The 15,704-nt window shown below is 41.0% G+C and overlaps 1 protein-coding gene across 1 annotated transcript in view; it reads right to left on the bottom strand.

Annotated features, from left to right (window-relative positions):
• The window catches only part of adisspb (adipose secreted signaling protein b), a 33,140-nt gene extending 17,787 nt beyond the window's left edge, over positions 1-15,353 (bottom strand). The window contains exons 1-4 of the mRNA XM_076289395.1: positions 15,283-15,353; positions 14,353-14,517; positions 7,736-9,370; positions 2,328-2,428 (exon numbers count right to left, since the gene is read on the bottom strand). Coding sequence (XP_076145510.1) covers positions 2,328-2,346 — 19 coding nt within the window. The 5' untranslated portion in view covers positions 2,347-2,428; positions 7,736-9,370; positions 14,353-14,517; positions 15,283-15,353. The remainder of the gene's footprint in view (positions 1-2,327; positions 2,429-7,735; positions 9,371-14,352; positions 14,518-15,282) is intronic.
• Between the last annotated feature and the right edge of the window lie 351 nt (positions 15,354-15,704).

The following is a 15,704-nucleotide window of genomic DNA, read 5'->3' as shown; positions in this document are numbered from 1 at the left end:
CCCAATCCGTGAATTAGTGAAACACACTCAGCACACAGTGAACACACAGTGAGGTGAAGCACACACTAATCCCAGCGCAGTGAGCTACCTGCAACAACAGCGGCGCTCGGGGATCAGTGAGGGGTTAGGTGCATTGCTCAAGGGCACTTCAGCCGTGCCTACTCGGCAGGGTTCGAACCGGCAACCCTCCGTTTACCGAAACGCTAACCAGTAGGCCACGGCTGCCCCCAAACTATTAGACGCACTCTGTTGTGAGAGCTATTAGACACACTCTGTTGTGAGTTTCTGTTAGTTTCATGTCTCCTCTCGCTCTCTCTCCAGTGTCCCGGTTTCCGGACAGTGATTGACATTATCTTCCATCTTTCCACCGTCGGCCACCATTACTTTCTATTTTTATTCCTTTCCTGCAGTCTGCTGCCATTGTGAGCGTCTTGATTTAGTCTTCAATAATTCTTACTAAACAGCCTCTCCATAAAGTGTGTGTGTGTGTGTGCAAGGTAATAAGTCACTACTAATGAGTGTGTGTGTGCCAGAGTGAGTGAGAAGTCTGAGTGCATGGATATGAGCACATATTTTGCAAAACGTATATTGAAGAGAACTTGACTGTGTGTATGTGTGTATACTGTTAATAGTAATATAAATCACTGTTTGTAAATGTGTTGCCATTGGTGATGCATTGCGTGTCTTTGAGTGAGTGTGTGTGCATTGTGTGTCTTTGAGTGAGTGTGGGTGTATTGTGTTATGTGTGTGTGTGTGCGTGCGTGCATGCAAGCATGTGTGTGTGTTGTGTTAAATGTATGGTGTGTGTGAGTGTGTCTGCTCCACCCTCGGGGATATAGTTCTGGCCAGTTGATGTTTCCCAGCGCCCTCATTGCACCAACCCATCACATTTACTTCCTTAACACTGCCCTCCGGTAGCCATGGCAACAGTCCCACACACACAACCAGTAGGTGTGTTCAAGGGGTGCAGTGTGTGTGTGAATGGGAGGGAGGGTTCTGCAACCCCGCCTGCAGACTGCACCACTATGCATGCTGACAGCAAACCCTGCCCCACCCAAAGCCCTGTCTTACCCCACAACAACACTCTTCCAGATGACAGCAGCCCCTTGCAGACAACAAACTCTTCAGATTCAGATTCCGTTTTATTGTAAAACTCTTGTGCTCCTGTTTACCCACATACACACATGATGCATGCACACACACATGCACACACACACACACACACACACACACACACACACACACACACACACACACACAGACACACACAGACACACACTTCACATGAGATGAAAGATCTCTCAAAGGTGTCTGCTGCAGGAAGAGAAAAGGCAGAAACGCAGAGACAGAGGCAACATCCACACTAGTCCGTTTTCAGTTGAATCCTAAACACTCATAATTTTTGCCTCTCATCTAAACTACTCTGGCATTTTCAAACTGAAACTGAATGATTTGAAAACAATGTTGGCCCCCATATTCATTTGAAAACTCTGGCATTGCATTTTAACCCTAACATCTGAAAACTATGATGTAGGAACCCATGTTCCCTTCCTGATTGGACCTGGTCAATCTGATGTTTCTTGACTCTACATGATTCACTTTGACTTCCACTACTAGCCTGCCAGCTGTGAATGCAACATGGAGACCAAAGTACAAGCATTACTAGCCTTGCTGTCCTTGGCAGCGCAAAGTAGTGCAGTTCAATTTCAGTGTTTCCCATACATTGACTTATTTGTGGCGGCCCACCACAATATCAACATTGACCACCACACAATGATTTTCCAGGTTGTACTAAATTGTGCTTAAATCTGGTTAGCATCATAACCACGCTGCGCTAATTTGCTAAAAACTGTTGCATTCAGTATAAGTATAGGTATATATACTCTTTTGATCCCTTGAGGGAAATTTGGTCTCTGCATTTATCCCAATCCGTGAATTAGTGAAACACACTCAGCACACAGTGAACACACAGTGAGGTGAAGCACACACTAATCCCGGCGCAGTGAGCTGCCTGCAACAACAGCTGCGCTCGGGGAGCAGTGAGGGATTAGGTGCCTTGCTCAAGGCACTTCAGCCGCGCCTACTGGTCGGGGTTCGAACCGGCAACCCTCCGGTTGCAAGTCCGAAGCACTAACCAGTAGGCCACGGCTGCCCCAATTCAAGTTAATTCTTAAAACAATGTTTTAAAATGAAAATGGAATATATAGCCAGAGAGATCAGAGAAAGAGACACCGAGTTACATCAGAGAGACAAAGAGGAAGAAAATGACGGAATGAATGAGAGGTAGTGACTGAGGAATTAAAGAGGGTACATAGGGACAAGCTCACCCTTTTTGGAAGTAGACATGACGGTTGTGGGTCCACAGCTGTCGCAGATTAGGTAGGTCAGTCAGCGTATCAGCAGAACCATGTCATATAACGTACAAGTCCTGAGAGAAAGAGAGACAAACACAGAGAGAGAGAAAGAAAGAGAGAGTGCAAGAAAGAGTTAGTCACAGCACTTGAAAAAATGAAAGGCCCTTTGAAAATCTCCGGCTTTGTCTTAGCTAAATTTGCTCAGGGTTGCCATGGCATCCCAAGGCTCCCCAGCCCAGCTGTGAGGATGTCCCACCGTGTTGAAGATTGTTTGTTTTATTCATCCCCTTATTTATTTATTTCTAATTTAAGAGGATTAAATCAAAGCAGGCCTTAATGGATCCTTGGACAACCGAGAAGGGCTTTTTTGCTGAAAGTTCAGAGCACTCTTTGCTGCTAAGAATAGAATAAACAATCTCAAACACACACACACACACAAAATGACAAGCTACCAAAGAACCCCAGAACTCCGGAGTTAAGCCTTGGATCCTAGGTCATATCTCCTAAAGAAAGACACAACCATAAAACATCTCGGTCTAGCCGACTTGCGTACTACAAATGCAGTATTGTAGAGCCATGATAAAATAATAGAAGGATAATTTGGTGTAAAAGGAGTTTACACTGAACAACCTAAGGGCGAGTCGGAGTAGTAGTTGCTATGCAGACCAACCAACCATCTTCTCGTCTGGAGGAGCACACACGTTTGTGTATACGTGTGTGTGTGTGTGTGTACGTGTCTATAGTGACAGATATTGGGCTACAAATTTAATTTCCATGAACCTACTTGCATTTACTTCACCAAACTAACTTACAGTACTGGCTGGGAATATATATTATTTCAGCACAAAACAAAAGCATGCTACCCACGCTACATTTCATTTCAGACCCAACAGCTATAAGCTAAAAATGTACTTGCCATCTCACTGCTAATTAAGGCTAATTAATGTGAGAGAAAAATGCCAGGTATGGCGAGCGTGTCTTAATTAACACATATTTATGATCATCTTGCAACTTCCTAGGGAAAAGCTTTACTCTTACAACACACACACACCACACACACACACAGAGTACAAAAAGACAGTTGTTGTCTGTTGAATCTGGGACACTTAAAAACCTTTAGCACATACACACACACACACACACACACACACACACAGTCAAGAGAGCTCACAGAGAGAACACGACTCAAGTAAGATCAACATCCATGACACGTAAACTGGTAAGTCAATTCTCACAAGACGTGCCCTCATTCTCTCACACACACAATATCTAAAGGTAAGTTACAGACAGCAGCACCAAACAGGCTCCAATTTTAGTTTGAAGCGATGGGGTCTGCACTATGCTTTATAAGAGCCTCCACATTTGATCTGCAGGGTCACCTGCAGGACACTAGCCTGGATGGACTACACTGAAACTGTCGTCTCACAGTGGACACAACAAACTCCAGGGAGGTGAAAGTGGCTCGGGGGGAAGCTTAAAGGCACGTGGTGTTACGTGACTACGTGACACATCAACATGCACCCATGAACACACACACACACACACACACACACACACACACACACACAAAGGAAGCATGATGAGAGATGAGAGTTATCTTCTATTGCAATTACTGACCACTCTTATTCTTCTTGTGAAGGGATGACTGTCCCTTGTGGTCTCAAATGTGAGCCATTGGTCTTATGCCTTTCCTCCTCCTGTAACTCAGACTCAAATTCACCCTCCAATTTGACTTGTCATTGAGCACTGTGTGTGTGTGTGTGTGTGTGTGTGTGTGCTGTTAGCTGGGTGCTGAATAGAGTTGCAAACCAAGATCCCTCTCAGGCTCTAACTACTGCCTTAAGAGACTGACCAGCCATCATGTCATGTCTGAGCGCAACATAAACACATGACACAGGTGGCCATATATAGTATGCTTAACCCAGCCAAGGCATGGTGCAGCAGACTAGACTACACCAGTAGTTCTCAAAGAGGGGACCCATGAACAAGGGGTCTGCAAAGTAATTTGCTTTAAATAATAATGTTGTGGTTTATCATTTAAAAAATTCATATCTACAAATGACCACCCTGTTCACCAATGAAACAAGTAAAGAATATGCTAGAAAACAATATCATATGTTTATATATGTTTTCTTTTTAAAATAGTGTCTAATAGTGTCCTGTTTTTCCCCTTTTTAGGGATGGATAAATTACAAACAAAAATCTATGGATTGTCATGAGAAAACAAGTCCAGATATTGTGGTCAAAATTTAGCAAATAGTTTTTTTTTTTTTTTCAAAACTTAGTTGTGCAATATTTGCATATTGCTTTCTTCTAATTTTGCCCTTTTGGCCTGTGGCCAGATTATCACAGACTAGACTAAGACATGACACTTTTTAACTGGATATGTCCTGATTTCCTCCTTGCTCCCTCTATAGTCTAGTCCAGAGGTCTCTAACCTTTATTCCTCAAAGCTGCTTTGACAAAATGGACATAGGTGAGAGCCTTTTTTCCTCCGAGAGCTACTACAACAAAATGGACATGGCCGAGAGCTTTTATGTTAGGTTATGTTAAAGGTTCCTTTCAACTCATTTACTTTCTCTCTTTGTAGACTGTGAATTTGATTTCATAGGAATTTTAACATGTTTCCCAAGTGACTGGATTATCAGATTTATGAACATCTTCCTCAAACCTTTTGGAGAGCTACTTAGAAACAGGTTGGGAGCTACTGGTAGCTTGCGAGCTACCTGTTGGAGACCCATGTCTACTCTGAATGGACCAGAGTGAAAACATTCAAAATATTATCAGTAAAAAGGTTGATGTTCAGGACTGGACAACTAACCAAAGTGTCAAAAGTCAACTTGCGCAAGCAAAGCTGTACTTCGAGAGAGCGAGCAGATCTCATCTTCAAGAGTGTATGGATCCCAGTGGTTGTTTTGTGCACTCGCAGCTGTTTTTTCCTGCTATGTCTATATGTGTGAATTAATATTATTTGCTCGTGAGGATGTTTCACTGAGCTCACAACATATGGCAATACAATAATGCCATAATCTTGAGCATAGTTGAATATTGGGGGGACATGTATTACAATTACGACCTTGCATCATAGGACAGCTGACTCTTCAGAAATCACTTCTGCATTTACACGAGTAAAGGCTGTCCTATGTATTGACTAATAATGATCTGTTGCTGGTTGGGTACAAAAATGATTTGTTTCTGCTTCTGTAAAGTAAATCTGAAATATTTCCCTTGCAATTCTACGGCTCATATTCTTACTGCTGTTCATTTGAAAGCCATTCTGGAAACAGTATAACACTGTTGTATTTTGGTGTTTAAGCTTACAGGATGTGAGGCCGATGACCCTACAGGCAGAGGTCACCTCTCTGACTCAATCGCTTTTCCCATGATGCACGGGGCATTTGTTTCCTTTTAGAACTTGCTGTGTCAGGACTGAATGCGTGAGCACGCACACACACGCACACACAAATACACACGCTGTTAAACACCATCAAACCAGAAGAGGAGGCTGTGTCTCAAAGCACTGATAGCATCTGTCTGTGGCTTTGAAGACCAACAAGAGATTCAATAACAGTTTTTAATCTCATCTGCCCTTCTTGCACAAAGCAACCTTTAAATGTGAATTTCTTTGTCTATGTTTATGGTTCTTTTGTCCAAAGTGAAATATCCACACAATATTGGTTTGCCATTTTTCCTCTTTTTTTCTTTGCATCTCTCATTCCTTCTGCGTTTCCACTAATTGCTTTTCCTTCTAGTGTTCACTACCCTCTAACTTTGAATCGCTTTTTTCTCACTTTTCTTTCTTCCAAACTCAGCCTTGTCTCTTTGATTCTCCTAGCCTATTTGGACTGGATCTTCAGCTCCTTTTCCCAGAGCCACTCTTTTGATGTGAATTACATCTCATTAAAAAGCCTAGCAGCTCCCTGAGAGACACCTTTTCTAATCTCCTCTCTCTCCCTGTCTTTGGATGGAGGAATGAGATGTGTTCCCTCCATTGGGTCCAATTTCTGAGGCTCTCTGTCTAAGCTGGTACACCTCCCTGGGATCCTGACCTGAGCAAAATTTAAAGACACAGAGGATGGAGAATGAGAGTTAGAGAACTGGCAGAGGAAACTAAGGAAAAAGAGGGAGAATGTGCCTGAGAGATTGTGTGTATGAGTGTGTGTGTGGGGGTGCATCAACAAAATGATGATGTTAGTGTGCTAAACTCTGCTCTTAGACACACAACAACAACAATCCATATCAGACCGCTATGATCTGCCTAACTGTCATATTTTCTGTGTCGAGGTCAATATTCCAAGGCTGCAGGAAGAGGAAATGAAAAGGCTTCCTAAATATATCAGCCAGTGTCTACAGTTTACAGTGTCACAGTAAACTGCTTTGGAAGGGGTATTGGGGATTTCAACAGAAATAGACCATGGCTTCGCTACTTAAATGAAGCAGTTCAACAAATAACTGACAATGTCTACTCTGAATTTTAAAATAATTACTATAGTTTCCCTCCTGCCTGTTGCTATAGGCCTAGGCTACTTGAACAAATCCAACAAGTCAGCATCATGCAAGCACCCTGCTTTCCTTGCAATGTCATACTTGTGTAATAAATAATGAGTATCTTGCACTGGTGTGTGACTGTACCAAGTGCTCATGTGGGATTAAATATTGCACCAGCACTTAAAATGCATGCATGCATTTAATCAGTTTTCAAGTAACATTCAATCTAATAGAGAACGAAACGTGTGTAAAGGTTTTGGGCATTAATTATCTCAGATTTTACATTGGACTTGAGTTGCAGCTAAACTAGATTCTTCTGTCAACCCTTCAAATCCGGGAATCATTACAATAATTAAGCTTCTCCTAGTTCAAAAAAGAAAAATATATAACGTTAGATATAATCTCGCATGTCATGTTTTCATCTGTGCTGTTCGTGGTGATAATGCCTTGATGTTGCTGCTGCTTGATGTTAGAAAACTGGCGCATCTACATCCACTCTGATGTTCAATTAGAGTAGAATAATAACATATGCAAGGAATCTCTTTCTGTTACATTAAGGGTGAGGTCGGAAAGACGATATTTCACCACACTACAACACTATAATCCATAGGCTTCGTATAGCAGTGAGCATAGCCATTATCTGAAACACATGTCTGTCTGTCTGTCTAAGACATGCTTAAACAACTGGCTAACGTAATGGAGTTAGCAATCGTTGGCTGCAATTCTAACATAAATGATATTCTAGCATTGATGAGACAGTACACACTTTCTGTTTCTGTGAACTTTTATTCCAACTTCTTAACCCAACCCACAAAACCCGGTGTTAACATGAATCGCTTCTAGTATTCTGTTGCAGGCCTAACTACTGAATATCAAAACGCAGTGGGACTGACCTGTTCTTACTGTGGTCGGCAGCTCTCCTTCCTCATGTATGTTACGTCCAAATAAGTTAGCTAGCTAACGTTACCCTTTCGTAGTTGGCTAACCAGTCCGACAGTCTGTCTTAAGTAAGGCGACGAGTAGTGGCTACCCAGCGAACTGTGAAGCTATACAGCAGTGGTGTCCAGGAGAAAATGAATATATTCATAAACTGAGGAGGATGATCGCATTCACTCCGCCCCGGCGCCAAGGCGCTTGAACCACACAGGAGTATAGCCCGTCAAGCGTCCTTAGCCAGTGTTATTGACTTCCGCGTTGATCACGTGGATTCAGAAGGGTTCTTGAGTGGATTTGCACTTTTTGCGCCACTTCAAAAGCCAATCAGCCCCGTTACACTACTTAAGAATCAATCAAACACACTTAGAAACTGGATAAACAACTAAGGACTGTAGTTTGCTGATAGGCCTAGCCTACTGCTGAAATCATGTCCAAAGCGACATCCAAAGCGACAAAAACAATATAGAATAGAATCAAACTAATATGGAGAGTAGCCTACCAATAATAAACAGACCAATGTCAATTCAATCAATAAAATAAACAATGAAAATGAGGGGGGAAATCAATAGGCTAATAAACAATAATGTCCATTCAATCAATATAAAAACAATAACATGGTAAGACTACATTAAGGAGAATATCAATAATAAACAATAATGTCAAATTAAATCAACAGCCTAATGGAAACAAAACAATATTATACAAACCATAACGCATAAGATGCGCTTAAAGAACTAAGTGCATGTTGAACAGATATGCCTTTACACCCCTCTTAAACGACACAAAACTATCACAGGAACAGAGAGCACTGGGCAACTCATTCCACCAACATGGAACCACTGAGGAAAAGAGTCTTGAATTAGACCTAGCGTTTATGACTGGTCGACACAACAGACGCTCATCAGAAGACCGCAGTGGCCGGTTGGGGATGTAGCTACGTCTTGATTATTGAATTAAAATAACAAGGAGCAGATCCAGTCAGTGTCTTACATAGGCCAAAGTGAGAGATTTAAATTGAATTCTGGCTAGGGAGCCAATGGAGAGTAACTAGGAGAGGAGTTACATGTGTCCTCTTTGGCTGATTGAAGACCAGGCGTGCACCAGCATTCTGAATCAGCTGTAATGATCTTATTACACAAGCAGTGTCTTAAACTGCCTAGCCTACATAATGCATTGTCCTATTTTCAAGCATAATAATATTAATAACCTTTTTTCAAACCTTGCCTCAGATGCAATGTGCATAGAAAGGCCTATAGTAGGACTAGCATATCAATTGTTGCGCACAGCAGTGTTTCGTCGGCCTACAAATCATTACGTCACTAACAATATTTAACAGCTGCGTTAAAAAAATAAAAAAACAACATTTAGCCCTGTTGAGACCAGAGCTGGATAAAAAAGAACATAAGATCTAAAAATAGTTATAGTCTAGGTGAACCTGTGCGCCACCCCATGGACGCATTTTCTCGTGCATATGTCCTTCTCCCGAGTCACTCATGACTGTGCCGTATTGGAGGCCCTTCTTATGAGATGAACTGTCTGCCCACCACGTAGTTTGTAGTCTCTGATTCTTTTCTCAGTGTCCAAAATTTCTCCTGAAACAAATGGGAAAATTGATTAAATAAAATGGAAAAGATTTAATGAGACAATAAAATGAAAAAGACGAATGTGAAAGAGCATGACCATATGGCTGGCGGGATGATTAGGCTTCCTTGATATTATGGGTGTGTGTAGGCTATGCTATAGGCTTAATAGGCTATTTGTTATTAAACTTTAACAAATGTCTAGGGCAAATTATTTGGGATGCATGAGTTCCTTATAAAAAGGGCAAAAAAATACAACACATAATAATCCCTTATAAAAGCAAAGAGTATAGAAGTAACGTGTTACTTCTATACTCTTTGATAAAAGTGATCTTCATTAGGCTATGGAGGCAGCAGGTAACCAACAGTAAAGATTGCCATGACACGTGCCTATTCGAAAGACACTTCAACTTTGGCATGTCAAATCAAGTCAAGTCAAGTCAAGTTTATTTATATAGCACATACACAGAAGTCATTTAATGTGCTTTACATAAATAAAAGCAAACAATAACAGTAAATAAAAGCAAGGGCAAACGTCAAAGAAAAGTTTGAAAGGTAAAGATCATAATAAAAAAGAAAACATAAAATGCACAAGGTAAAATAATTTAAAAATAAAGAATAATTAAAAAGAAAAAAGAAAAGACATGAGGTAGAATAATTTAAAGGCAGATAAAAAATTTGTAACTCAGTGCAGTTAAAAGAAGGCATCTGAGATCTGTCTTAAGTCTAGATTTAAAACTGGCTACACTTGGGGCCTTTTTGCCAGAGCTGAACCGCATAGCAGCTAAAAGCTGCTTCACCATTTTTAGTTCTAACAGCAGGTTTTACTAACAGGTTTTTCTCCTGATACATGAGAGGTCGAGAAGGTGTGTACTGCTGAAGCATTTCTAATAGGTATTTAGGTCCTGCTCCATTTACTGATTTATAAACAAGTAGTGCTTTAAAGTCAATTATGTGACTTACTGGAAGCCAGTGCAGGGACTTACTGGAGTAATGTGGTCAGTTCTTTTATTTTTTTGAGAACCCTACTGCTGCATTTTGTTTCACCTGAAGCTGTTTGATGTCTTTTTAGGAAGACCTGTGAAAGGCCCATTGCAGTAATTAACCATGCAGGAGATAAAGTCATGAATACATTTTTCTAAATCATGTTTTGACATCAGCTCTCTAAGTTTGGCAATATTTTTGAGGTGGTAAAAAGCTGATTTAATCAATTAATACACCAAGATGTCCTTTGCTTTCAACCTGATTTTGTCAAGGAGAGTGGCAACCCTAAGTCTTTCCTCCTTTTTACCAAATAGAATTATTTCAGTTTTGTCTTTGTTCAACTGAAGAATGTTGAGATATCCAGTCGTTGATTTGTTCAATACACTGACAAAGAGATTCTAGGGGACCATAGTCATTTGGAGATGACTAAGTACATTTGTGTAGTACAGAGCTAAGTACATTTGTGTATCATCTGCATAGCTATGATATGAAATCAAATTCTTTTTGATGATTTGTCCAAGTGGGAGCATATATAGGTTGAATAATAGTAACCCCAAGATCAACCCCTGGGAAACACCACAGGTCAAGGACGTTGGCGTTGAGGTATGTTGCCGATTGCAACAAAGAAGCTCCTTTCATAGTGGATCTGAAGTTTGTATTTACGCCATTTTTTTTGTCTTCCTACACTCTCTTTTTAGTAGTTTAAAGCAACACCAAAGAGTTTTTTATACCTTAAAATAATGTTTCCAAAATCGTTTCAGTGATTCATCAACTCGTAACAGGGTGAACGGCAATTCTGCATTCGCTTAGTGGCCCTCTATCGGCTATAACCGCACTATGTAAGTTTGCCAGATCGGGTAGCGGATCTGTAGTTCGATGGAATGAGACATAAGAAACTACAAATTTGACTTGCATCTGATGTCGCAATACATCATACTTTTATAAGTCATGCAAAATATTCTACCTTGTCTGTGGACATCGTTATTTGCAAAGCCGGTGCTGGATAAACAAATAGCATGCGTGCAACAGAGGGAAAGTTCTTTGGTGTTGCTTTAACGGCTGGATTTTGCTTCCATGGTGCTTTCTGTTTGTCCTTAACCGTCTTGAATTGTAATGGAGCAATGTCATCCATAATATTTGCCATTTCTGAATTAAAATGATCCAATAAGTCTTCTGACAAGAGTCTGACAATAGACTTGAGGTCTATGAAAGTGCTTGCTCAAAGAGAGCACTTGTCTAATCATTTATGATTCTCCTTTCTACCATTATAGATCTGTTCTGAGTGTGTGGGGTCAAAGAACACGCAGAAATGATCGGATAAGGCCAGGTCTTTAACAGCTGTAGAGACATTGAGACCCTTTGTGATAACAAGGTCGAGGGTATGGCCAAGAGAGTGTGTTGGCCCCTTTACATGCTGTGTTAGGAAGAAAGTATCGATTAGTGCAATTAATTCCTTGGCATAATTGTTTTCAGGATTATCCACATGTAAATTTAGATCCCCTGATATAATAAGACAGTCAAACTCTATGCAAATGACTGACAGAAGTTCACCTGAATGCTTTGGAGACCTGTAAATAGTCACTAATAAAATCTGAGGAGAAGACTTAATGCATTCACACAGCTATTCAAATGACGTAAAGGCACCGAATGATGACTGAAAAGCCGTTTTGAAAATTGTTGCTATCCCTCCGCCTCTTTTATTTGCTCCATTCAAAAAACTGAAATTTGGGGGAGCTAATTCGGTAAGGGTAGTAACACTATTGGGTGATGGGTATTTAGGGGATGCTGTGGAGTTTGATTGGGTGGTGGGATAATGGAGTGGGGATGGTGAAGATTAGGGGGTTTGGGTGGCCTGGGGAGTTTGATTGGGTGGGGAGGTGCTTGGGTGTGGATGGTGATGGAGGTTAGGGTTGAATATTGATCCAGAGTCTCCATCTGCCTGCTGAGGTTCTGGGGAGATTGTTGAAGACAATTCGCTTTCAGCAGGTATTCCAGTATATTCCATGTTGTCTTGTCTTTGTGTTGGCAAGGAGTCAACGGAGGTGTGGAGGTAGCCTGGCTAGCGCCACCACTTCTCAATGAGACGTGGTCTGGAAACCAAACGTTCATTTTCTCGTATTTGAAAAAAATGCCCAGATCCGTTTATTGGGTGCCACGGATGTCTATCAAATGTGTCTGTGCATAGCTCATCATCGTCTTGCTTTCCCCCTTGTTCTGTGATTGGTCCCCTATCTCAGGCGAAAATTTGCTCCATGGTCTCCAGGCTGCCTTAGCAGCGTGAATCAAATTGCGCGCAAAGCAGCATGGGAACACCCAGGCTAGTGTGGAGGGGTATTGGTACTGGTGTTTCAACATGACCCTTCCATTCTGATAGCCTCTCAGCAGCTTTGATATCTCCTCATGCTCATTACATCCATTTGTTTGCTGAGATTCTAGGGAGTTTGATGCCAGTGATTGACTTTGAGTCATTTCAGCAGCATCCTCCTTATCGTGTCCAGTCGACATGGCTGGGCATTATTGAGCGGGTTGTTTATATTTCTCCAAGGTTTGCATTTCAGTGAAGGCTACGGGTGATTACCAGAGGGCCCCACGCAGCACCACAGCTTCCCTCTGCTGGGAGTGGGCCACTGATGAAAATTTGTATTCCAAGCTCATATAGGGCAGAGAAAAGTTCCTTGAAATCTCCTTGGACATACAGCTTTTCTTTGTAAATGTCATTTGCTCCAACATGCACAACGATGCGTTTGATAGTTGCATATTTTGACACCATTTCTGCAAGTTTGTTTTTTGTGTCAGACACTGAAGCATTTTGGAGACAGAATACAATCACCCTTTCCCCATATAAATGTCTCACAGCAGAATCGCCTAGAACAAGGGTTGTGGGATAGGTGCCGAGTGTTGCTTCTTGTCTGTGCCCATCTTTCTATTGTTGTGGTTAGATTGCCTGGGAAATTCTTCTCTTACGTCGCGGAGGCATTCAAATCTGTTCCATAGTTTTAGGGGCTGGGGGTTTCCCTTAAGATTACAAGCCCTTTAGTAGTTTGCTGATCTGTCTGTATTTCTGATACAAGGCCTTAACATCATCAACAGGAGTTATCATCTGATTTTACTGGTGTTGAAGTAATTACAGTTCTTATATTATGTTTTTTGTTTTTTGTTCTGGCACCTTGCCTGTGGCAAGGCTCTGTACTCACATTTCCCTTTGTGAGGTCAATGCATTCATCTGCTCTATTAACAGTGATATTAGACTGCTGGGTCACATTCTCTGCATTTTCAGTTGTTGCTGTACTCACTTCATGAGATGTCTCTCGTAGTTCATCATTGAAGGGCATCCATCTTTGATTCCAAAGTAGAAATCCTCTGTTCTAGCTCAAAACATTTTCCGCATTCTCCTGGGTCTCAGGCCGAAGGAGCGCATTTTGTTTTAATCCAACTTCATGGTGACTTGCCGTTCAGTTTATCCCAGTGACTTGGCTGGCTCAAGTAAAGTAAAAACTAACCACTAACTAGGTTTCAGATTTAACTGTACTGGTTTCACTTTCTAATCTAGTTTGTAGATGAAATAAAAGAATAAAAAAGAGTGGAAATTACTAGAGAGGATAGATCAAGCAGGAGCAGTGTGAAATGTGTCCTACTCGCTTAAGGAGGAGGAGAAAAAAAGAATACAACTGTGAAAAAAAACTTGTACAAATCGTCCCCTTAGAATCATGAGGTTCTATCTACGTTCTGAGTAGTTCTGTGATATTGAGCTTCAGTCTCACCTTCTTAAGGTGTCACAGAATAAAAAATATGTCAATAACTCAATTTTGACAAAAATGTCAGATTATACCGTAATTATTCTAAAAGGATGAAATATGTACAATTATGTTGTTTCTTATCAAAGATGACAACAAAATGTATCTTATATTATGCCAGTAAATTATTCTTATTAAGTCTTAATGAGCTATAACTTGAAAATATTGTCTGTAAGTGTGAGAGGCTGGGAGCCACAACATGGCCACAATACTTACCTTCTAAAACTATGCACATTACATTGGGCTTCTTCCCCAACATTTCACATGCTTCCTGCAGTAAGACTACAACCTTCTCATCTGGGAAAATGTCCACTTCCACTTTTTTCCCAGTGCATTTCACTATGATGTTCCTTTTATCCACATCCCCTATCTCTGCTCGCCCTGCATAAAGTCAAAAAAGGTAAATTAGGTTGTTCCCATTGTTGACAACACAATCTAACTTCAAGATTTGTACTTTTTTTTCTTATTCATGTATGGCTTGTCATTACATTTCTACCATTTCCACTGGTCTAATTTCATTCAATGAGGGTATCTTGTATATTACAGTCACACTGTAAGTTAAAAATATAAATTCTATGGAAATGCTGCACTTTTTTTTTAAATCGCTCATTTTAAATGTTAGGCCTACCTTATCAGATATGGATCTTTATTTTTATAGACTTTATTTGTATGTCAGTCTTTGCCTTGAACATACATGGATATGGATTCACTTAATTTGAGACGGAATGGGACAGAAACCCCAGTGTGCAATGTTCATAATTGCACAAAAAAGGCACATAAAGCACCCCTGTCAAAGGCAAACCTGTCAGCACTTTGAAAGGTGACATCAAGACTTCACAAATGTAATATCAGAATGTTCCAAACAAGTAGGCCTACAGGCACTTTGCGCATCGTACCATATAGCTCACCGTATCTGTTGGCTTGATCGCTAAAAAATATATGGGTGACTTAATTCTTAATGCGACTTAATGAACAGGAAATTGTGGGAAATGGGGCCCAAAGCCAGACCAGGCTACGCAATTAAACTCGGCTATGCATTTGTCATAGCTGATTTTAGGCTTGAATCCGCTAGGCCTACTTTTCTTGACTTGTAACCATCCGCTCCACTTTCCCCTCCACTTTAGGCCTAGGCTATAGACTACCAACCTAACGGTGATTTGGTCACGCGGTGAGGTACTGCAGCATCTACAACATGGTTTCCATCGGAATGGATCTTTTCACCACGTGTGTTGTTGACCGCCTTGGGAATATTCTGCAACGGAAAAATACTTTATAAAACATGCAGAGATGAAACTTCATGCATCATTCTTGATCAGCTCTGAAACACGTTACAGCCGTGCATCAACTAGCCTCCTGTCATGCATCGTGGAAAAGCCATTTGCCGCCAAAGTGCATGGTGCAGGTCAGTAGGTCCACTAACTCTTATTAAACTATGAAAAATGCTTTTATCCAATGACCATATAGGGTTTTCAGTAGGCTTCTAAAATGTAGGCTAAATGCGCTTAACGAGGTTCGTTAGGCTGGGGTAACGTTAGCAGGCCTGCTGAGGCCTAATCCTGTTTCTGGAG

The sequence above is a fragment of the Alosa pseudoharengus genome, unplaced genomic scaffold (genome assembly GCF_046254945.1).
Source record: "Alosa pseudoharengus isolate Yale_2024_CS ecotype anadromous, Long Island Sound unplaced genomic scaffold, YU_APseudo_1.1 YU_APseudo_1.1_scf_17, whole genome shotgun sequence".
Taxonomy (NCBI): domain Eukaryota; kingdom Metazoa; phylum Chordata; class Actinopteri; order Clupeiformes; family Clupeidae; genus Alosa; species Alosa pseudoharengus.
The sequence above is the reverse complement of the archived record's forward strand: the minus strand, read 5'-3'. Positions and strand labels throughout refer to the sequence as shown.